Below are 24,286 nucleotides of genomic sequence, written 5' to 3'. Positions count from 1 at the left end.
TCGGACTCTTGACCCTTGCCTCTTTATTATAAAATAGTTAATAGTAAATAGTAAACACTAAATAGTATTTTTAAAAAAACAAGTATATTATGTGATGACACCACTAGATATGCTGTAGAATCAAATGACTTCTATATGAAAACCACATTAAAACCAGAAGTATTAGTCAAATAATCAAAACATTAAACAAGATCAGGGATTCAGGCAATTACATGATGATATAATCAATAAACAGTCAACATCACCTGACCTCATTGTCTCATGGCTTTTTTAGCTACAAGTGTGCTTTATAAACACACAATTATAGCAGCAAGAGAAAAATTTATATTAGAGAGTCAAGGATCAAGAGCACAACTAAAGCAAATGCTAACCACCATCATGGTGACTTTAAAATACAAAATATGATTTAATTAAAATTGAAATGAAATAAAGTAAATCTGGTTAGTTTTAAGTGAAGCTGGTAATAAGTGTACGGCCATGCATTTCACCTTTTTGTTTGGTTTATTCCAACCAAAATTCAACGACTGCACAACGTTGGAGCTTGACGTCAAACAAACATTGGATTTAGACGTCAACCCGACTTTCATTTTCAACCAAAATCCAACGTCTGACCGACGTCGTAGTCTATATCCCGTGCCTGCTGGGATTGCACCCCATAAACACAATCATGCAAAGAAAAAAAGCAGTCAACCACCCCTTTAACAGTGGGCCCCCAGTCTAGTTTATTCCCTCGTGCAACAAATCCCCTCCTTGGTTTACAAGAATTATAAAAAGTGGTAATGTTGTGGTTCTGTTAAAGCGTTGTGGAACAAGAAAAAGTGTCTGTGTTGTACAGGATACAGCTTCTGTCAGGTCAGGATTTGTTTAAGTTTAAGTTTAATGCAGTTCGGAGGCCTCTTATCAACTCAAAAAAAGAGGAAGTGAGACTAAGGGTTTTAGTAAAGATGATCTTACAAAGTCCCATCAAACTCAGTAAATTAATTTCAAGCATGTGTTCACTTGGCAGGAACTCAACTCAGTATCTGTGAACAATCCTGTCTGAAGAAATAAAAAGTTCCAGTGCTTATGAAAAAGAAACAACAACAAAAAAAAACACGTCTTAAAGAAATGCCTTGAAAATGTGAAGAAATTTGCATGTTATCGACACTTTTCACTTCCTCTTTCTTTTTCCGTTTGGCTAATTCTCATGCTCTGAACGATGCTGCTTCGTCTGTTTCATGATGAGGCATTTTCTTATGTTACAAAAAGTATTCTTTGAATAGTTAAAGTTTTAATCAAAGCTGGTTTTGAAGCTGGTTTTAAAATGTAAAGAGTAAGATAAGGAGCTCATCTTCAAGGCTCATCTTATGGTAGTAAACCTCTGATTCAATACTTTATTTCATCGCTGAAAAAAGGGTAAGAGAATTTCTCTGTTTGTATTATATAATGTTATATTTTAAAGTTAAATAGGAATTATCCTCATTATCTGGATGTGATCATACTGTGTTTAAAAAAAATGCAAATGTTGATGTGGCGAGGCGGTGGAGGGCAAAAATGACCCTAATGTACAAATAGACCAAGATAAAGAGCATACTACGCCACCCTGTTTCTGTGAACGGGGAAATTTCTACCCAAAATAGGGCACACAGGTTATTTACCACGGAAAAGACTTGGTAATAAATACAAAATACTTTTATTTTGTGTTTATATAGAAATAATCTTGCCCTGTTGACTCAGAGCAAGAGTTTATACTCAACTTCAGTGTGCACCAGACAAAATCAAAGAAAGAACGAACTCTCAGGCTGAGGTTACCAGTAGAGCAGTGAGTATCCTAAGACTACAGCAAAACAATCTGTGAGAGAAACCCCAAAAGGGCAAAGACAGTTAGCTTCCCTACACCGGGTGCTTTCAGCTCCTGAAATTAACACACAAAAAAAAACATAAAGGAGTCAGACAGCACTGGTGTAGCCCAATCGGTTTACACCAAATTGGCAGTAAAAACTAGACCTTGGAGAGGAACCAACTGCTAAAAAAAGACAAGCAGCAAAATTTATCAAACAATTCAAATTAATCCAATAATTAATTGGGCTTTAACCAAATTAAATCACATGTCAAATCGCAACCAACCCAAAAGTATTTTGGAAAGGCAGGCCTTTCACTAAATACTTTAATCAAAACGTTAAACATTACAAACATTTGGTGTTCTCAGGTACAGAAAATCACTCCACTTTTCCGCACAGTCCCTAGGAAAAGCACAAACAGAAGAAAGCAACCGAAATAAACAAACAAACACTGCTGGTGGCGATATAACAAACGTTGGGGCTAATGTGCAGTGTTGTGCCTATAAAGGTATCGTTCAATGAACGCGTTCATATTTTGGGCGAATGTGAACTGAATGTACTGTATTACTGCCTGGTGAACATTACTGTGAACTCGTTCATTCTGGTGTCTGTGAACGGCAGCTCTCTCAGTTTAACTTCGTTCAATAGGGTGCCAGATTTCTTTAGAGGCTTCCAGGCAAAAACACAGCTAAAACACACCGTAAACAGGCCTTAATATGAAGTGGAAAAAACACCCAATCTGGCAACACCAGCCACCAGTGTTGCACAGTCGCATGCGTCATCAAAACAAAAAGCATCAAGGAGGCGTCGTATGATCATTTAAACGAGTTTTATGACAATTTTGGTGAGGATGGGAAAAATCTTACATTTCTGTGCAAACTTTGCCCGCCGATAAAATAATTGCTGTCTGTGGTTCTATATGGTCTGTGGCAATCATTTTGAAAAATAATAGCTCACAGCAACATATGGGAAAAAAGAATGGAACCAGGGCAGCGCACTGAGAACCAGCAAGGCCCGCCCTGAGAAACCGATCGTCCAACAAGGAAGGTTCGGGATGTGGTGGAAAGTTCCACACAAGCCCGACCTTCTCGGCGGCCCTGGAAAGCATAGCCTCCCATTCTGGATCGGACTCGGGCAATGCTACACTCCCCGAAGGGGGTAACGCAGCCGAATCTTCATCTCCAGAGGACTGAAGCTCCTCCTCCGATGCTGCGATAGACATCTGGTCATCAGGTGGAGCTCCAAAGGACACGACGGGTCGTCCATGAGAAGGACTAATGAGTTCCTTTGGAGGCTCCATCGGCGGCTGTGAGGCATGAGGGACCCACGGAGATTGCCTCGGCGGGGAAGCCCTCACGGTAATCCTCAGATCACCCCAACCATGCACTGAAGTAGGTCTATTCTGAGGTCCAGAATAGACACTAGATCGGGGCATAGGCGAGGGGACTGCACCTCCCTTGAGGTAAGCGAGTCTCGATCTCAGCGCTGTCATAGTCATATTCCCGCAATGGGAACATGAACTATTCACAAAGGCTGCCTCACCGTGCTGAACGCCCAAACACGAGAGGCAACTATTGTGGCCGTCTGGTGGCGCCAGGGAACGACTGCATCCAGAAACGCACAAGCGGAATGACATACTGAAAAGGACGCAGGGTCACGTTTGTGTTTCTCTTTTTTGAAAGGAAAAAAGAAAAAAATAACTCTCTCCACGAACTCTCACAGTGCTGAGGCACCCAGGAAATGGCCGCAGTGTACAAGCAGTGCTGTAAACACTATGAGAAAACGCCCACCGAAACGGATACAGAAACAAGCTTGCTGTGAAAACAGCAGTTGTGTGAGCTTAAGCTCGCGGCCACTCGCTGATCGCGCCGTCACACCAACACTGAAGAGGAATCTTGAAGGAGTCTCTAATTCAGTAGCAGTCTTTGGGGAATTCGAAGACAAACAGAAGCTCAGCTCCGAAGCGAAAGACAATGAGTGCGTTCCGTCATCAACCGTCAGGGTGGTCTACGCTCCTGCCGCATGTCACAACTCGCCCGCTATCTCCTCCTTTGGAGTCAGAAACATCTGAGGTCACTTCGTGCCGTTTATATTCCGGGCCTGCTCAACCGTGCAGCCGACGAGCTCTCACGGCAGCAGGTGCTACCGGGAGAATGGTGACTCCAGCAGGTGCTACCGGGAGAATGGTGACTCCATCCCCATATGGTCCAGCTGATTTTCAGGCGCTTCGGGACCGCACAGGTAGACCTGTTTGCCGCCCCGGACACGTCTCACTGCCAGTTGTTCTATTCCCTGACCGAGGGGACCCTCGGCACGGATGCTCTGGCACACAGCTGGCCCACGGGCCTACGCAAGTATGCGTTTCCCCCAGTGAGCCTTCTTGCACAGACCTTGTCCGTGACGTGATTCCCGCACGCCAACGTTCATTGGCTCGTTCTGTAGACACTCGAAGATGATAGGGCTCCCAGAAGTGATCTCAATTACGTCGTCACGTCGACGTTATGTCAAACGTGAGCGACTGAAAGGGAACTGAAAGCCACTTGCACTGATACAATATGTCGCTCAGTGCAATGGTCTTGTCTCAAGATGCACACCGGTAATGTTTTTTTCTAAGGCACATTTATTAAAGCTACTCAAATGGCCTAATTCTGGCTTAATATATTTCTGGCCTATATTGCACATAAAAATCTTGTTTTTAAAGACTGTTTTAATTTTTCTGTCATGAAAACTATTTCACAATAACCTGAACTTGTTCTTGCCGAATTTCATAAGATTCACCTTCACAGAAGCTAAAGTAAGTGACTGTATATTGATTGTGTTGTACACTCTAAAAAGAGATGTGTTAAAAAACAACACACATCAAGTGTTGATGGTATTTTGACACATGTTGTGTAGATTTTAACACACAATGTGTGTTAAAATGTAACTGAATAGAAAAGCACTGGGTGGAGGGCTGTTTGTGTTTATGAAAAAATATATATTATATGGTATCTTTTTCGAATGAATTTTTCAAATGCTGCTTTCACTTGTTATTAATAACCAATTTATAATAACAAACTATTTATTTCTGTCAGACGTCTACAGAAGCTCTTATTGAGAATTGCCAGGTTTTGTGTTGACAATTCATTGAATGTTTCATTTGAAGTCACCAGAATCGTGATTAGTGTCAGCTTTATTTGGGATCTTGACCCTTCAGTATTAAACATTAGTTTTCTCTGTAGCTGTATCTGTGTATGTTTTTTGCACATTTGAAACAGCCGAAACTACAATGAGAAAAAGATCATCAGATGATAATATTATCGTCATGTAGTTTGGTTAAGCACAGCAAGTGTTTAAAATCTAAAAGATGACTTTTAAAAAGGTTTGATAAGTTAGCATATTGCTATTAGCTTATATTTTGATTTTGCATACCTGTAGTGTGTACAGGATCTTACACTTTATGCTACCTTATCCTATATTTCTTTAAAAAAATATGTTTTCAGAAAGTTTTAAGCTGCAGCAGAAGTTAGTCAAATACAGACATCAAGAATCAACGTATGAATCTCAACAATGGTGACAAAGCTTCATGTCGCAATGCATGCTGGGTGCCACCATAGTACAAAGCTCATCCATGACTCCCAGCATGCATTGCGGCATGAAGCTTTTCGTTTGTCACCATTGTTGAGATTCATACGCTGATTCTTGATATCTGTGTTTGACTAGTTTCTGCTGCAGCTCAAATCTTTCTAATTTTTTTAAGTAATCCTGCACTTTTAGATAGCTTGATTTAGTTTCACAAGACCGTTATAACTAACAGCATATGAACAAAATAAATGCACACCCTCCATATTCTCAAAAACTTGATCAGATCAGTACTTGCTGATTATGACATCACCAAGATCCACCTGATCATATTTTCTCTCGCCATAACAGATGTATTTGATTAAAATACAGTTACAGCAGCCAAAGAAAACCTAAATGAAGAATAAAGAGTCAAGAACCCAAATAAAGGAGCCATGAATCACGATTCTGGTGACTTCAAATAAAACATTCAATGAAACATCAAACCTCTGTTAATTCTCAATAAGAGCTTGTCTATGTAGATTCATGATGTCTAAAACATCCAAATGTTCAAACAAACTCTTTATTAAACATCACTGGACTACATAAACACAAGTTAACAATACGTGTCAGTGTTCATCCAAACACTCAGTTGTAAAAACACAGGAAGTAACTGGCAAATACACACTGACTACAGTCACATGTGACACATATCTGACACAAGTTGTGTTACTATAACACATTAGTGTGTAAAAAGTTTCAACACACTTCTGTTTAAGAGGAATAACACATTAGTTGTGTTAAAGGTAACAGAAAACGTGTTCAAATCTACACAACATGTGTTCAAATCTACACAACATGTGTTGTCCCTGAGCACACACACTACATGTGTTAAAATCTACACAAAATGTTTTGTCCCTGAGCACACAAACTACAAGTGTTAAAATCAGCGCAACATGTGTTAAAATCTACACAGCATATGTTGTCCCTGAGCACACTACATGTGTTAAAATCTACACAATATGTGTAGTCCCTGAGTACACACACTACATGTGTTAAAACTGACACAACATGTGTAATTTTTAACACATCTCTTTTTAGAGTGTAGGTTTTCCTGCTGGTGTCAGTCAGAATGGCTCCTCCTCTTCCTCTAATCTTCATGCTCATGATTTCGGGTAAGTCAGACCTATTTCTGCTTTTCAACATCCTCAAGCACTACAGATGCAGTTCATTTGAATAAAGAAAATCCTTTCAGATGTTTTCAGTGAAAAAGGATGGGATGTGGCTGAGGATCATGATGCTAAATTGTTCGAGATGATTTCTGTGTTTCAGGGGTTTCTAGTGATGATTGGGGTGTGAGTTACAGTCCTTCACACATCTGTGTACTAAAGGACTCAACAGTGATAATGAGATGCACTTATACATACCCTACTGGATATCAGATCAAGAAAGCGTTCTGGACTAAATTGTTAATACATGGTGAAGAGCCTCCAGATCTGTCTGAGGATCCTGAATACAGTCAGAGGCTCCAGTATCTGGGAGATAAACAGCAGAACTGCACCATCAGACTGAGTCATGTGACACTGAAGGATTCACAAATGTACTATTTCAGATTCATCACTGATAAACCTGATGGAAAATGGACTGGTATTCCAGGAGTGACTCTTACTGTCACAGGTGAGTTTGATGAGGTTTATCTCTTCTTCTGTGCATTATGTTGAATAATAATCAGTGTATGACAGCAGCACTAGATATAATGTGTGTGTTGTGTTCAGATCTTCAGGTGGAGTCTCCTGAGAGAGTGACAGAGGGAGATTCAGTCAGTCTGACATGTAAAAGCAGCTGCGCTCTGACTGACAGAGCAACATTCATCTGGTACAGAAACTCACAGAAGATATTAACTGAGAGTAAATTCAGTAACAAACTCATCCTCAATCCAGTCAGAAGAGAGGATTCAGGCAGATATAGCTGTGCTGTAGACGGACACACTCACATCTCTCCTGATGTTCAGTTCAATGTCATGTGTGAGTACAGATTCATTAGTATTTTTTTTTTTTTTTTTTTTTTGAAGATTGTGTTTGAATGAGTTTATTCAAGGTTTTGATTTTTGTACTTTCTAGACCCTCCCAGGAGCGTCTCAGTGTTGATAAATGGATCTGGTGAAATAGTGGAGGGAGATTCAGTGACTCTGAAGTGCATCAGTGACTCTGAAGTGCATCAGTGACTCAAACCCTCCTGCTCTGAACTTCAGCTGGTTTAAGGAGAATGAAACCTCAGCTGTTGGATCTGGACAGAGTTTCAGTGCACTACAGAGTGGACGCTTCTACTGTCAGGCTCACAATCAACATGGATCTCAGAGATCAAACGCTGTAACTTTCACTGTTAAAGGTAAAGCAGCTCATATACTTACATTACTCTTTCTAAAGTGAAGAATTTTTTTTATTTTCTGATGTTTTATACATTTGTGCTAGTTTTAGAAAGTCTGGTGATATCATACATATCCATTGGAGTGATTTGTGGAGCTGCAGTGATCATCATGATGCTGATTTGGTAAGATACGTGTCTCTGTGGTCTTATGTGTGTGAATGAGTCAGAAGGTTTTGAATTCATGCTAACAATTAATCAACAATCGCTTAATTGTTGATAATAATTTAATCCATAAAACATATCGATGGTTGAATAAGCAAGGTCGTCATTAGAGGTAAAAACTAAGCGAGCCTGCAGTATTTACGTTGTCTAAATCTATTAATGTATTCAAGCCATTAAATGGATTAGGTAGGCTAGGCGTTTATTTGTAAAACATAATTAACCAAGGATAAAAAAAAAACTCTCCAAACAAATGATTTTACTGAACATATTTACTGAACTAATTACTTGTGTAAAAAAAACAAGGAATATGATCCTGGTTGATGAGTGATGATCATCCAGCGCTGATTCACCGTCCGCTCGTATTCTATGATGCATATTAAACAAAGACCTGTCAATCTGAGCGATCAAACCAATCTTAGCGCGCTCCTGCTGTAAAACAGTGTCTAATTGGCCTCTACTAGGCTTGCTGTGATTGTCAGTGTTAACGGTGTTTAACACCCCCACTTCGTTTTAGGTTTTTTATAGTAAAAATCATTTAGTTCAGTTAGAGAACTGACACTACATTTAAAAAAATGAGCTGAACGAGAATCGCAGCACAGATCAACAGAAGGAGTCATTTATCACGAGAGTGAGGTGCTGACTGACAAGACGATGGCAGAAGATTTGGTTTCAAAGCAAAATGTAAAAGCGCCTATTTGGCAATATTTAGGATTTAAACCCAATGCCAATAGGGAACCTGGAAAGGATTAGTTGCGTTTTCATTAAGGATAATTATTAACTATTTAAAAACGAGGTGCAAAAGAGGGAAAAACTCCAACGTCCCCCACCCTCGTAACACAAGTGTTGTAACACGTCGATTAACTTGAGGGAAAATTTCCTCATCGTCACATCCCTAGTCTCTACACATCATCTCAGTTCATCACTATCAAATCCTTTAGTTCCCAGCTGTCTCCAGTTACCTCAGGCGTGCCACAGGGCTCTGTCCTGGGGCCCCTCCTTTTCATCACATACATTTTACCACTTGGCAATATTTTCCGTAGATTTAATATTCAATTTCACTGTTTCGCGGATGACACCCAGCTCTACCTTTCCAGTAAACCAAATTCCATATTTCCTCCCTCTTCCCTCATCTCCTGCATACAAGAAATAAAATCCTGGTTAAATTCTAATTTCTTAAAATTGAACACCGATAAAACTGAACTTCTTGTCATTGGCACTAAAAATACACTCTCTAAATTTGACAGTTTTTCTCTCCTTATTGATGATACCGCAGTTTTCCCCTCCCCTCAGGTCAAGAGTCTGGGTGTCATCCTCGACAGTACACTATCTTTTCAATCTCACATTAATAGCATCACACGGTCAGCTTATTTCCATCTCCGTAATATCAACCGTCTCCGCCCCTCCCTTACCATTGACTCTGCTTCCATCCTTGTTCACAGCCTGGTTACTTCGCGTATTGACTACTGTAATTCTCTTCTTTTTGGTCTCCCTCATAAAACCCTACATAAGCTCCAGTTGGTCCAGAATTCGGCAGCACGTGTTATAATCAAACCTCCCTTTTCTCACCATATTACTCCTATTCTTCAACAATTACATTGGCTACCGGTTCAACGTAGAATTGAGTTCAAAATTCTCGTGCTTACTTACAGGGCCATCCATAATCTTGCTCCTCCTTACATCTCTGATCTCCTCCATGTTCTTACCCTGTCCCGCACTCTCCGATCCTCTTCTTCCACTCATCTCTTTGTTCCTTCTGTCCGCCTCAGTACTATGGGGAGCAGAGCCTTCTGCTGCTCTGCACCCAAACTGTGGAACTCTCTTCCATCTCACATTAGGAACATAAACTCGCTCACAGAATTCAAATCCATACTCAAGACTTACCTGTTCAAAATATATTATTTACTGTGAAATATCCATTGTCCTGTTTACTTGTATTTGTGCTATGCTTTATGTTTTATTTTATTCTCTTGATTAATTTTACATATTCTGGTGTTTTTTTACTTTGTACAGCGACCTTGAGTGTCCAGAAAGGCGCTTTTAAATAAAATGTATTATTATTATTATTATTATCTCTGCCCACTATACCCACCCACTACACCCAAGATCCAGTTTCCATTAGCTGAACTTTCAAATGCGTTGGAAAACACTGCGTCATGATCGTGACTCGATCGGATCCCGCAAGTCCTATAGCTTTAGCCAAGCAGCATGTCAATCATGTCACTCTGTGGTCTATGTTGTCTTATGTTGTGTTTGAGTTTGCAAGAGATCGCCTGCTCTAAATAAAGATGTGTGATCTACTATGGTTTACTAATTTCATGAAGTTACAAACCAAAAGTGGCCAAAAAGCATCATGTTTACACATGCATCTGCTGCGCTTTTTCATACAAATACTTTTGGACTCTTAACTGAATCAAATAGGCTTGTTGTATTCTTCTCTCTGTTATGTCCGATGATTTCAAAGATAGTATTTTCATGTAAAGCAATAATTTTTTCATGCTATGAAAAAAGAGCACTTTTAATATGTCAGCAAATTTAAAAGTGATTAAAACGCTTTACAACGACACCTATTTTGTGTTGGTTGACCAGGTGGTTAAGAAACATGATAACTTAGGACCTGTTTACAAAAAAAAGTTTTCAAAAAAAGTTTAAAGCTTTTTATGCATTTTGGCCGTTCATTTACACGACAACAGCGTTTTGGGTTGCTGAAAACGCAAACTTTTGAAAACGGGTTGAAAACAACAAAAACATGAATTTGTGAAGACGATGATGTCATTCACATGCGTATTACATGTTTAGTCTGTAGTGTTTTATCGCCATCTAATGGGCTGGCAGTAATATACAGCGTTTTTAGTCGTTTTCGTGGATCTGTGTAACAGGGAATCATTTTGACAATGATGTCGTCTGTACGTGGAAAACTTAAATGAAAGATTTCTCCATTTTTAGCATATCGTTGTCGTGTAAATGTACCCATAGTAGCACCCCCAGAGAAATCTCTTTACTCATAACTGTGTATTAAACATCAAATAAATGCTGATTGGTTGTAATTGTTTCAAATCATTGTGTTTAAAGGAGAACCAGGTGGATGAAAAAGAAAAATGACACACAGGAGTCTCAGGTGAGAAAAAAGATCAGAAGTTGATATGGCATCTAAATGAATTGGTCTCTAAAAGATTTAAAGTCTGAATTAGTGACTTTAGTGAGTTGCTTATAGACTAGTTGCTTTTATATTCTGTTTATGATGTTGAATTGAGGGATCCTGTGTATGAGAATGCAACGGTAAGTGTTTCCTACACAACACTAAACTCCCCTCACCTTCAGCCAAAATAAATTAAATGCTAAATGTCAGTGTGAAAATATCTATATTGACTAAGTATATGGGAATTTAAATAACACACTCCTGTTTTAACTTTTACCTTCATTCATAAAGGCTGCTCAACTTGATGATTGTAAACCTGAACTGGACTCGTCTCTGTATGAAAATCTTCCAGTAAGTAAGAATACCCACTAGATAGAGACAAAACCCAATCTATTAGCCTTTCCTTATGACAAATGTTGTTGATGCTTTTATTTAAATATTTCATTATTAATGTTTTCACTTTCTTTCTTTCTTATTCAGCATAACAAGAAGAGGCTGTAGTGTTTTGGACACAGTAAATATTACAGCCTTTATGCATCTCTTTGTGGGAGGAGCCTTGAATGATTGACAGGAGCGTCATGACGTATAACTGAAGTATTTTAAGAATATTTTTATAGATGGATGCCTTTTATCATGTATGAAGCTTACTTCATTTATAATGTTTTTAACCATAATTATCTGTATTGTTTATGTTTCAAATGAAAGGTAGAAAAAATTAGGCTTGTACAATTTCACACTTTTCTGTCATTCAATACAGCAAATTAACAACATAACAAATATTAAAGCGCATTAAATGCTAGAGAAAAAAAAATCTAGTCAGATTTAGCAAACTCTGAATCAACATGCACCAATGTTATATTTTCTAAATGTAATCAAGTATTCATTACTTCAATGAGCTCATTGTATCTGCATTAAATTGCTACATTGTTTAAATTAATATTTTTTTAGCTAACTGTGATTTTGTATTAAAAAATTTTTTAGCTAACTGTGATTTTGTATATATTTCTGAAAAACATAACTTTGGCAGTCACCTCTGATAACAGATCAGTTGTAATTTGTAATATATCTAAATTGTAATATGCATTTTCTGTAAAGCTCCTTTTAAATTATGTGTATTGTGAAAAGCGCTATACAAATAAATATGAATTGAATTATTAATATAATGAATATAATACTTATCTAAATTACACTCGCAATCTTGCTGTTGTTCGGAACAACAATATTTCAATTAAGAAGTCCTTAACTTACGTTTCAACGTATTTCTTCTACGATGATGAAAACAGTTCCAACAGAAGCAACTTGTGAGTGACAAAACGAAACACAGACTGAAAGCCGGACTGGAATAGTATAAATGGGTGGAGTGGAGCGACAGATATTCCCTTCCCGGCTCAAAGCGTCATGTAATCCACCACTCGAGCTCCACTGAGGGTTTTCAATCCCTCAGTACTCAGAACTGCAGCCAGAGAAAACCCGGGCGAAATTACTTTCAAAACGCGCTTCCAACATTTGAGTTGATTATTAGCTTATTTGTGGCGTTCGTGGAGGAAGATTATGGGGTTAGTATTGTTGCATTATTCCAAATAAATAGATAAATATTCACAAAAAATTATAGAATTCACAATCAAATAAATTATGAGATTTGCAAATAAAAAATTATTTACAAATGTTTTATTATTTTACGAAACACAACTCTGCCTGGCATTTATTTGTGAATAGCTTTTTGTGCATTTGTAAATTTCCTCACGCATCTGTGGATTTTGAAACACTTATAGCGTCGACGTGCAGACAAATCCACAAAAAAGTGACTCCACAGCGCATCAAAAGCAAATAGTGCCCCATTATCTTTTCACTGCTGCCGTGGCAGTTTCAAATAATCTAAAACTAGCATGTTTGAAATGTTAACACATTTTTCCCTATGTGACGTCTGTTTTCTTAGCTGCAGATATGAACTGTCTGCATAATCGTACTTACATTGACTAGTGATGGCTACTTGAAAATTAGACATAGATTGGCCAGCTCAATGTGGCCGTTATCTGATTGGCTTAAGTAAACGGTGGGTGGAGTCACTTATTTGTGTTTTTTTCTGCACGTCGACACTAGAAGTGTTTCAAAATCCACAGATGGGTGAGGGGATTTACAAATCCACAAGAAGCGGTTTAAAAAGAAATGCTAGGCAAAATTGTGTTTGTAAAATAATAAAACATTTGTAAATATTTTAAAATCTTTTTACATTTATTTATGAATCTTAATCTATTTATTTGGAATAATGCAACAATTCGAACCCCATAAAAGAGGAGCACAACTATGTAGGACACATTATGAACGGTCAGTTATACAAGCGTTGTTATCGTGTAACAGTCGTTATTCAGAAATATTTGGCTGGTGAATGTCGCTTTTGGCCAATCACCATCAAGTAAGGTATTCCAGCGACCCGTGTAATAATAAAAGATGAGATTCACTGGCAATTTTGAAGCTGAATACAAAACTTTTCAATAAGTACAATACGTAGTTTTGATATGTTACATAAATCAGTGATTTTGTTCTCCCTGTCTTTGCACCACCTGCTGTTTACACTTGTTTGCACTTCTTTAGTTATTCGAATTGACAGATATTTCTTGTGAGAAATGAGAGTGAATGTGTTCACATGAGCAGTAGTGGAGGTGTAAAGTGCTGGTGGAGGTGATGTTCTTGATGTTAAGAGGAGAATATTATTGCCAGTATTAATTTAACATGTATTTAACATGCATGCAGTGCAGTAGGCCTTCAGTCTAGTTTATTCCCCTCTAGCAACCAATCCCCTCCTTGGTTTTCAAGAATTATAAAGTGGTAATGTTGTGGCTCTGTTAAAGTGTTGTGGAACAAGAAAAAGTGTCTGTGTTGTACAGTATCCCATCTGTCAGGTCAAGATTTGCATAAAGGTTTAATGCAGTTCGTAGGCCTCTTATCAACTCAAAAAAAGAGGAAGTGAGACTAAGGGTTTTAGTAAAGATGATCTTAAAAAGTCCCATCAAACTTAATAAATTAATTAATTTCAAGCATGTTTGCACTGGGCAGGAACTCTGTATCTGTGAACTATCCTGTCTGTGAAATATAAAAAAATAAATAAAAAACACACGTCTTTAAGAAATGCTTTGTAAATGTGAAGAACTTTGCATGTTCTTGACTCTTCACACTTCCTCATTCTTTCTCTGTTTGGCTAATTCTCATGCTCTGAAGGATGCTGCTTCATTTGCCCTGTGCGTTTTATGATGAGGTGTTTTCTTATGTTACGAAAAGTATTCTTTGAATAGTTTTACTCAAAGCTGGTTTTGAAGCAGCAAAGTGGGGGTAAAATGTAAAGAAGAAGATAAAGAGTTCATCTTCAAGGCTCATCTTATGGTAGTAAACCTCTGATTCACGACATTGTTTCATCGCTGAAAAAATGGTAAGAGAATTTCTCTGTTTGTAGTATATAACTACATTTTAAAAGTAAAATAGGAATTAAACTCGTTATCTGCATGTGTTCATACGGTGTTTAAAAAAAATGCAAATGTTGATGTGGCGAGGCGGTGGATGGCAAAAATGACACTAATGTGTATAGAGCAAGATAAAGATATAACATAAATTAACTCTCAGGCTTAGCTCTCACGCTTCACGGTTTGAAGCACAGTATGTGCGCGCTCTTGCTCGCTCGATCCCTCTAGATTCCGGGAGATTTTAACTAATTTGCCCGCATCAGGGAGCCGCTATCAATATGCAGGAGACTCCTGGGAGACTTGGGATGTCTGCAGTATGAACAACCAAATTAAAACAGTTCTGAAAACCTGTTTAGATGACGAGCTGCTCATAACATTTACCACAAAGCACAACAAGATGATATACATGGCAGTCAAAACTATAGGCAGAGATTAAAGTTGATTCAGCCACTTACTCTTCATTTTTAGTTGACACACCAGGAACATACGTTTTGACAGCTAGTGAAGTGATATCACAGAACCATAGCAAAGAACACAGTCTGAACGTACCAGAGAAATGGTACTGCCCAATTAGATTATTTCCTGAATTGTTGTTATGTGAGGGAAACAGCCTACTGCATTTAAATACATACAATTTTGGATAGGCTAATATTATATTGTATTAAATTTTTTTCAGTACCCCCCAAATTATTATTTTCATTCCTTTTGGGCGGGTCCAAGTCTCATCTAGCGGGGGTCGGACCCCCCAGGACCCTCCAATACCCCCCGTAATTCAAAATATGCGCTAGCAGCAACATTAGCCAAACAGCTAGGTACGTACCTCCCGCAGAGCTGAGCGCACACCCACAAAAGCGATTGTAACAATGATGCTATCCAGGTGGCGTAAACTCCGCCTTAAATAGGCCAGAACCATCCGTCAGTCATGTGACAACCACAGTTAATAAAGCGGGATCTAACCTGCTCTGCTACATTCAGATGGTGCATCAATAAAATATCAGTAGGTTCTTTGATTTTTACTGATTTCTGACATGGAAAATTGGTCAGTATTTACCAGTATTTATATTTGACTTTACTGATTAAACTTAATTGATCATTTTCATAAAAAAAAAAAAAAAAAAATATATATATATATATATATATATATATTTTTTTTTTTTTTTTTTTTTTTTACTCAATTTTGACCTGTACCTCATGGATGAATTTCTAAAAAAAAAAATCAAAATCATGTTTTACCTGGAAATTTGAAAAAAAAAACGTTATCCCCCGGTTTCACAGACAAGGTCCCACACTAAAATGTATGCTTGAGCTGTTATAACTGAAAGCAACTTGCACTGATAAATATGTCACTCAGTGCCATTGTTTTGTCTCAAGTTGCACACCGGTAATGTTTTTTTCTAAGACACGTTTAAAGCTACTCAAATGGCCTAATCCTGTCATAATCTAAGCCCTGTCTGTGATACCGGGCCTATATTTCACATATAAATCTTGTTTTTAAAGACTGTTTTAATTTCTCTGTCATGAAAACTATCTCACAATAACCTGAACTTGTTCTTGCCGAATTTCATAGGATTCGCCTTCACAGAAGTTAAAATAAGTGACTGTAAATTGAATGTGTTGTAGGTTTTCCTGCTGGTGTCAGTCAGAAATGCTCCTTCTCTTCCTCTGATCTTCATGCTTATGATTTCGGGTAAGTCAGACCTATTTCTGCTTTTCAACATCCTCAATTACTACAGATGCAGTTCATTTGAATAAAGAAAATCATTTCAGATGTCTTCAGTGAAAAAGGTTGGGATGTGGCTGAGGAACATGATGCTAAATTGTTCAAGATGATTTCTGTGTTTCAGGGGTTTCTAGTGCTGGTTGGAGTGTGAGTTACAGTCCTTCACACATCTGTGCACTAAAGGACTCAACAGTGATAATGAGATGCACTTATACATACCCTACTGGATATCAGATCGAGAAAGTGTTCTGGACAAAAGGCCCAATAATGGAGGGTGTTGAGCTTCTAGATCTGTCTAATGACACTGAATACAGTCAGAGGCTTCAGTATCTGGGAGATAAACAGCAGAACTGCACCATCAGACTGAGTCATGTGACACTGAAGGATTCACACATGTACTATTTCAGATTCATCACTGATAAACCTGGTGGAAAATGGACTGGTAAACCAGGAGTGACTCTTACTGTCACAGGTGACTTTGGTGAGGTTTATCTCTTCTTCTGTGCATTATGTTGAATAATAATCAGTGTATGACAGCAGCACTAGATATAATGTGTGTGTTGTGTTCAGATCTTCAGGTGGAGTCTCCTGAGAGAGTGACAGAGGGAGATTCAGTCAGTCTGACATGTAAAAGCAGCTGCGCTCTGACTGACAGAGCAACATTCATCTGGTACAGAAACTCACTGAAGATATTAACTAAGAGTAACAAACTCATCCTTAATCCAGTCAGAAGAGAGGATTCAGGCAGATATAGCTGTGCTGTAGACGGACACACTCACTTCTCTCCTGCTGTTCAGCTCAATGTCATGTGTGAGTACAGATTCGTTTAGTCTTTTAAAAAACTAGAGATTGAGTTTGAAAGAGATGATTTGAGGGTTTAATTTTTGTCCCTTTTAGACCCTCCAAAGAGCGTATCAGTGTCCATCAGTCCATCTGGTGTAATAGTGGAGGGAGATTCGGTGACTCTGAACTGCATCAGTGACTCAAACCCTCCTGCAGAAATCAGCTGGTTTAAAGGAAGAACGATTGTAGGATCTGGAAGAATCTACAACATCTCAAAGATCAGCTCTGATGACAGTGGAGAATACAAGTGCAAGTCCATCAATGAACATGGAGAGAAATACTCCGATGCTGTGACTTTAAACGTCATGTGTGAGTTAATAATAATCTGCACATTGTTTAAAATTTCCAAACACATCATTTTGTAATAGTTATTGTGAATTGTCATTTTTGCCTGTATTAGATCCTCCCAGGAACGTCTCAGTGTTGATAAATGGATCTGGTGTAATAGTGGAGGGAGATTCAGTGACTCTGAACTGCATCAGTGACTCAAACCCTCCTGCAGAAATCAGCTGGTTTAAAGGAGGAACGTTTGTAGGATCTGGAAGAATCTACAACATCTCAAAGATCAGCTCTGATGACAGTGGAGAATACAAGTGCAAGTCCATCAATGAACATGGAGAGAAATACTCTGATAATGTGACTTTAAACATCATGTGTGAGTTAATGGTTTTTTTCATACTTTGACAAGACATCCGCTAAAAACATCTGTGATCCAACAGTCTCATAACAATTCGTAACTATCTTACATTTTGGAAAATATGTGAATAAAAGTTTATATGAATTGGTACAGTCTCATTTATATATTTTTGTTTGACCTGCTCATGGGTCTGGTTTAGGGGTGCAGGTTCCTGCTATTTTTTTGTTGCAAATCTTTTTTCTTTTCTTTTTACTAATCACATCATAAAATTCATACTATTTCTCATGAGATTGGGCTGTGAAATTTATTAAGTAGATTAATAATTTCCCCTTTTTCATGATAGATCCTCCCAGGAGCGTCTCAGTGTTGATGCGTGGATCTGGTGTAATAGTGGAGGGAGATTCAGTGACTCTGAAGTGCATCAGTGACTCAAACCCTCCTGCTCTGAACTTCAGCTGGTTTAAGGAGAATGAAACCTCAGCTGTTGGATCTGGACAGAGTTTCAGTGCACTACAGAGTGGGCGCTTCTACTGTCAGGCTCACAATCAACATGGATCTCAGAGATCAGACGCTGTCACTGTCACAGTACATGGTGTGTATCAGTCATTTTATGACTGGACAAGCATTTCTGCTACTGATGAAAAATATATTATGCACTTTTTGAGTTTGCATGTTACTTGGACAGAAAAGGGTGGTTTAGCTGAGCCAAACCAGCGGGGACACAGGAGACTCCGTACTGGACAAGACTAGTGGAGATGGGACAAACAGGAGGGAAACTCAAATTACTCTAAAAAACAGTTAGCAGAGGCCAGCTGCAGCTCACCCTCAATAAATGCAATATGGGCGGGTTCTTCCTCATTTACCTCATATTCAACTAGAATTCCCACGTAATCACACAATGTAGCCGGCTCACGCAACTTGTTAGACATTTCACAAAGCTCGGCCTCCAGGGTGATGTTCATCGTTGCAGGCTTAGTCTCATTGTCTGCGGTGACCTCCACAGCAAAATCCCCAGGGTTAAATTAACACTGAGAGAGTGAATTATATAAACTCTGAGCAGAGTGTTCAATGAACACTGAAGAGATAATTAAGTGAATAATTGAGTGATGATTGAGCATTATTGAAGACACCTGGTGTTAACAAGCAGAATCACTGAAGGAGAAAACCGGAATGTTTAAGTCACCATTATGGTGATTAGTGTTTGTTTTATTTGGGTTCTTGACCATCAAATCATTAACTTTAGATTTCGTTAAGAAAGGGTGAACTGATGGTGTTGGTTGTGTTTTAACATAATCATTAAATCACAATCATTTGACCTGAATCACTGAATGCTTATAGAGCCCCATTTCTGAATTAGGTTTACTTTATTAATCATAGCAGCACTGTCCTGGTACAGCATAATATTTTAACTTTTACAATGTAATCCAAATAAATTCTTAAAAGTTTATTTTTTTAGACAGAAATCAAGAATCAGCCTGTGAATCTCAACAATGGTGACAATTATAAAGCATGTTACAGTGCATTCTGGGTGCCACCAATCAAAACTCATTCACTGCTCCCATCATGCATTGCTGCATGAATAAATAATGAGCTTATGTTCAGAGGTGATCTGTTTGTCACCATTGCTGAGATTCATACGCTAAATCTTGATGTCTGCATGTGCCTACATAGAACATTTTTTAGAAGTTTTTTTTATTATTTTTTATTTACTTGATCATTTGGATTTCATTGAAAAGGCTAAAGATGGTATTCTCTACATAATGACAGTGCTGCTATAATCCATAAGGTAAATTTAACTGAGAAAGTATGCTCTCAATGAGTTCAGTGATTCAGGACAAATAACTATTGTTAAAACACAACCAACACCATCAGCTCACCTTTTTCTATTTGTTCATCTGGCTGTTATAACTCATGTACAGCATCCAAACAAAATCTAAAGGTAATGATTTAATAGTCAAGAGCCCAAACAAAACAAACACTGATCACCATAATGGTAGCTTAACAATTCCGGTTTTCTCCTTCTGTGACTCTGCTTGTTAACATCAGGTGTCTTCAATAATGCTCAATCATCACTAAATTATTCACTTAATTATCTCATTAACACTGCTTCAGTGTTCATTTAACACTCTGCTCAGAGTTTATATAATTCACACTCTCAGTGTTAATTTAACACTAGGGATTTTCCTGTATATCCTAGAGTTATGGCTGGCTGTGCTCTGGATCTGGAGTGGGGCTGGTGTCCTCCATGGGGCAGAACCATCATTCACCAGCACACACTCCACGAATGGGGTGAAATTCTCTCTGGGACCGTGAACAGGAAGGCAAACTCACTAACCTCACTGCTCTTGTGCTGAATTTACTACCCTGACCGTTTGCTCTGCGTTTTTCTACCTCACCTACTGAAAGTGGCAATATTTTGTGGGAGAGCTGGGTAATTTATTAACAAGACTGTCTATTTTTTAGCTGGTTGGCTAAAAATGAATCCCCAATGAATCACTGGTGGTCGCTGTTGGACGGTGCTACTTTACAAAATTGCGATTTGATTTCGTAATAATCATATTTTGTAGGATAATCTTATTTTCTTTTGCTTTTGTATTGTCAATTAAACAGTATTTTGTATGAGGGGGCACCGTCTCCCCTGCCTCAGTCACAAGATCTTTAACTATGGAGATAAACATGAGTGTGTTGAAATGCAGCCATCCTCCTGCTGAACACTATGATTATGGTTTGGTTCTGTCATTCTAGATAATGATAAAAACAACATCTTGTCACTTTTCGTGTTGTAGGAAGAACGATTCTCTATGCATTTGCTGGGTTCGCTGGTGGATTGGGAGGTATGGTCTTCATTTTCATCATTGTGTTCATGTAAGTTCAATCTGTCGGAAAGCACATTAGTATATCAAGCTGACTTATTTTATAAACAAAAGAAACATTTTAGTTCATTCTTCATTACAGAAGGAAAAAGCACAGAGCTGAACACATCATTCAAGAGCAGGTAAATACAATTATCAAATGAGCATTAAACAAATGTAAACACCACCCTGTTATACTCAAAGCTTTTCTTTAATAAAAGTGTAACAAGTCATTTTCTCTCGTTTTAGGATGATCTGTATGTCAACTTAACAGGCGGAGTACCAGCTCCTGATGGGGTTCAGTCTAAATCTGATGCCACAAATCAAAACGATGCCCTGTATGCCTTAATAACCCTAAGCAATTTCAGTGGAGATCAGACTAAAGGAAAAGCTTCTGATTCTGAAGATTCAGATGAAATCCAGTATGCAACTGTCTTGCATCACGTGAAGGAACAGAGCGAAAACCTGTACGACAACATCAGAACACACCAGCGTAATGCTGCTAGGTGAGCAACACATTCAGGACATGTTTAGAAATGAATCAGAGACACTTTTGAGCCTCACTCAGTTTTAATTTAGCTCCTGTGTTGGTTGAGATTGTATTTGTAGGCAGTACTGATCTGTAAAGGTTATTGATGCCTTTATCTCTGAATATTTTGATTTCACAGATCTGATCAGATCGTGGAGGACCAATCAGTGATTTACAGCACAGTCAAATGATCAACAGATCAGTTTTGTGAATTTACAGTGCTGCCGGGGTTACTTTTCCTGGGAAAACCGATCTCCGTGATAACAACTGCCTCATGTGGTGGGACTGTGGCACTGATAGTCTGATGCTGGGTTTTCATTTCTCCTGTTTAGCTTTTCTCTCTCTCACGTATGCACTGGTTCTCTGATCGTGATTTTGCTTAAGGCCTAAATTCTCAATCCAGTTTGTAAAAAATCTAGTAAAACATTGTGTATGTATTTTTGATTTGTCAAATTCTCTGTTCAAGATATTTTTTTGCAATATAATTAATGAATGTATGTATTTACATCTAAATTCCTGTCTCAATCTGTCAGTCACGTGGCTTCCATTTTTCACCAATTTGAGTTTTCAGAAAATCCTTTAAAAAAATCCTTTAAAAATGATTAAATCTTCATCGGATTTGTATGAAATTTGGCATGGTTTGTGTAGAGACCCTTCTGACAAAAATGTGCCAAGAGAAATTATTTGTCAAAACCTTTGGCGGAAATTATTTTTTTTAAAATGAGCCAAAACCCACCTCTATACTCTCTGAGCACATTTATCTTAAAGGGTCATGAAACCCAAAACTACATTTCCTGAGATTTTAGATTTAGATTCGGAGTTATTTGTGTTGAACAGTGTTGGGTAAGTTACTTTAAAAAAAGTAATTAGTTATAGTTACTAGTTACTTCTCACAAAAAGTAACTGAGTAAGTAACTGAGTTACATCATTACAAAAGTAACTAATTACCAGGAAAAGTAACTATTACATTACTTAAAAAAAAGCTTAAATATGTGAAATAACTTGGATACCTCCAATATTAAATATGTTAAATGAATGAAATGGAAACTAAATAGAATAAATTATTATTATAAAATATTGTACACTAATCTACACTATTGTAATGTTGCTGTGGGACAATGTGAGAGACACTATTAAGTCAAGTCAAGTCTTGTTATTTTTTAACTATTATTAAAAAACTTAAATATTAAAATATTATCATTACTACAGTGGAACAACAAAATTCAATAGATGGTTTAGAACTTTTAATATTTATTGCACAGACCACAACTGGCCGAAAAAATAAGTCTAAAAATAAATTATGCGTCTTAAGAAATGTAGCCTACCAAAAATAAATAACGGGCACGAAGCGACTTGATTGGTTCACGCGTTTCAGCCGCCTCGCCATAGGTTCATGCAGTTTCCGCAGCACAGCCAATGAGTGAGCTAGACGCTCTGCTCTGTGCTCGCTGTGCAGCTGCACTGCGTTTTAAAATAATGGCTTCAATATTCTCAAGAAAAGGAGTTTTCTCGCTGCGTATAGCTATGCAATACTCGTTCCCTACTCTCAGGGAGGTTACGTTAGTAACCGAGTACGTTTTTGCTTTGTAAAAGTAATGCTTCGCATAAGGTCTATTCAATAGATCCCGAGTCTTGAACACAAATCTGATTCACATTGTGAGTGGAACCCTGTCAGGGTTCTGTCAATTCAGTCTGTTTATTCTTGGGATAAACCCTTAGGTAGTTTTTGTTTTATTTTTTATTAAATAAAAAGCCCATTGTTTATTTCATCTGATTCCTCGCCTCATCCCTTCACCCAATCCTGACACTCAACCTTTAACCAATCAAACTGCTTTTGAAAACAGGCCTCAAAAGTTATTAAAGATGCAACTGCACGTCCGTATATATTTTTGATGGGAATGGCTGTGCATTTATTTGTGCATTAAATTACAGGATGTGTATGTGTTTAATTAAAAGTGAGCTTAGAAAATCATGTATAATATATGTATATTGTGTTGCATAATGGTAAATTGCAGCAAGGAAGTTTGGGAAGTAGCTCACCAAGCCCACTTTTGTAGCATTTTTCAAAACTGTGGTGAGAACTGACTGGTTTTATAGAGACATGCAATCTCTTTCCCTAGTTGACTTGACTGCAAGTTATTTGTATCACATGGATCCTTGCAGAAGTTTGAAGCAGCAAACGTATGAGCACCTTAGTGTCCATTTCTTCTTCACATCCTCTCGCAGAAATAACATCAGACACCTCATATCCGTTTACTGACAAACTGATGACAACGCATGGTCAAGCACCTACATCAGTTACCCAAACATCACGTTTACCTGAGATAACTGTGCAGATGATAACTTTTTCTTCAGAGTTTTCTTTTGTTACATGAAATTAATTATTTCAGACGCATTTTTGTTATTCAAATGTATAAATAACTTCGTCTGCAGTGCGAGTCAGATTAAATTCTCACTAGTAAAGCTTCTGTGGTTATGTCAAGGAAGTGAAACCTTCCTCTGTTTTCAAATGTGGATGCGATGACGCGTACATGCATTGAAAGAATTGTAACCTAAAAATTTGCTTTATGTGGTAACATCTAAAATAATTGATGGGTGACATGCACATAGTAATGATAATCATTGTTACTAATTGCAAATTAGCTTATGCTATACTCTCGATGTGCAATACATATTTTGCAGCTTTCGAATGTAATCATGTTTTTGTACTGTCCTTATTCAAATAAACGTCTAAATAAAAATAATGTAAAGAAAATGAATGTATAAAATAATATTATATATGCAAAATTATAGCATGCCATGAATACACTCATGTTTATAGTGACGTAAGCCACGAAACTTCCTGGAAATGAAGCCGTCAGTGAAACATTACTCGTGTGTGTGTGTGTGTGTGTGTGTGTGTGTGTGTGTGTGTGTGTGTGTGTGTGTGTGTGTGTGTGTGTGTGTGTGTGTGTGTGTGTGTGTGTGTGTGTGTGTGTGTGTGTGTGTGTGTGTGTGTGTGTGTGTGCAACAGGAAAACACCAACAGTGACCATCAGTTTTGAGCTTTCTATTGAGCTTTCACAGCTTCTGTTAATAATAGATCTGCGTAGGCTCTTGCACGTCAGCAGACTTTTATATTTTAAGACTTTAAGTAGTTTTTTTTCGTGTGTGTTTACTATGTGTC

General features: G+C 37.9%; 2 protein-coding genes and 1 pseudogene across 3 annotated transcripts in view; 2 read left to right on the top strand and 1 right to left on the bottom strand.

Moving 5' to 3' along the window:
* LOC143710510 (B-cell receptor CD22-like) overlaps positions 1-24,286 on the bottom strand; it is a 773,497-nt gene that overhangs the window by 457,522 nt on the left and 291,689 nt on the right. The gene's annotated exons all lie outside the window — the stretch shown is intronic.
* Positions 1,217-14,212, top strand: LOC143710438 (B-cell receptor CD22-like; annotated as a pseudogene). The gene is made up of 9 exons (XR_013194549.1): positions 1,217-1,395; positions 6,469-6,535; positions 6,693-7,037; positions 7,136-7,384; positions 7,481-7,748; positions 7,832-7,910; positions 11,019-11,064; positions 11,377-11,436; positions 11,566-14,212. The product of XR_013194549.1 is annotated as a B-cell receptor CD22-like (transcript).
* On the top strand, positions 14,280-21,831 carry LOC143710417 (B-cell receptor CD22-like). Its single transcript, XM_077201371.1, has 11 exons — positions 14,280-14,509; positions 16,161-16,227; positions 16,385-16,741; positions 16,831-17,070; positions 17,158-17,412; positions 17,504-17,758; positions 18,084-18,332; positions 20,527-20,605; positions 20,696-20,735; positions 20,842-21,098; positions 21,261-21,831. The coding sequence occupies exons 1-11, from the start codon at positions 14,507-14,509 to the stop codon at positions 21,310-21,312; spliced, it is 1,854 nt and encodes a 617-aa protein (XP_077057486.1). The 5' UTR covers positions 14,280-14,506; the 3' UTR covers positions 21,313-21,831.

Source organism: Siphateles boraxobius, unplaced genomic scaffold (assembly GCF_051911475.1).
Source record: "Siphateles boraxobius isolate OS27281-9 unplaced genomic scaffold, OSU_SipBor_1 47, whole genome shotgun sequence".
Classification (NCBI taxonomy): Eukaryota; Metazoa; Chordata; class Actinopteri; order Cypriniformes; family Leuciscidae; genus Siphateles; species Siphateles boraxobius.
Note: the sequence above shows the minus strand (reverse complement) of the source record. Positions and strands in the feature narration are given on the sequence as shown.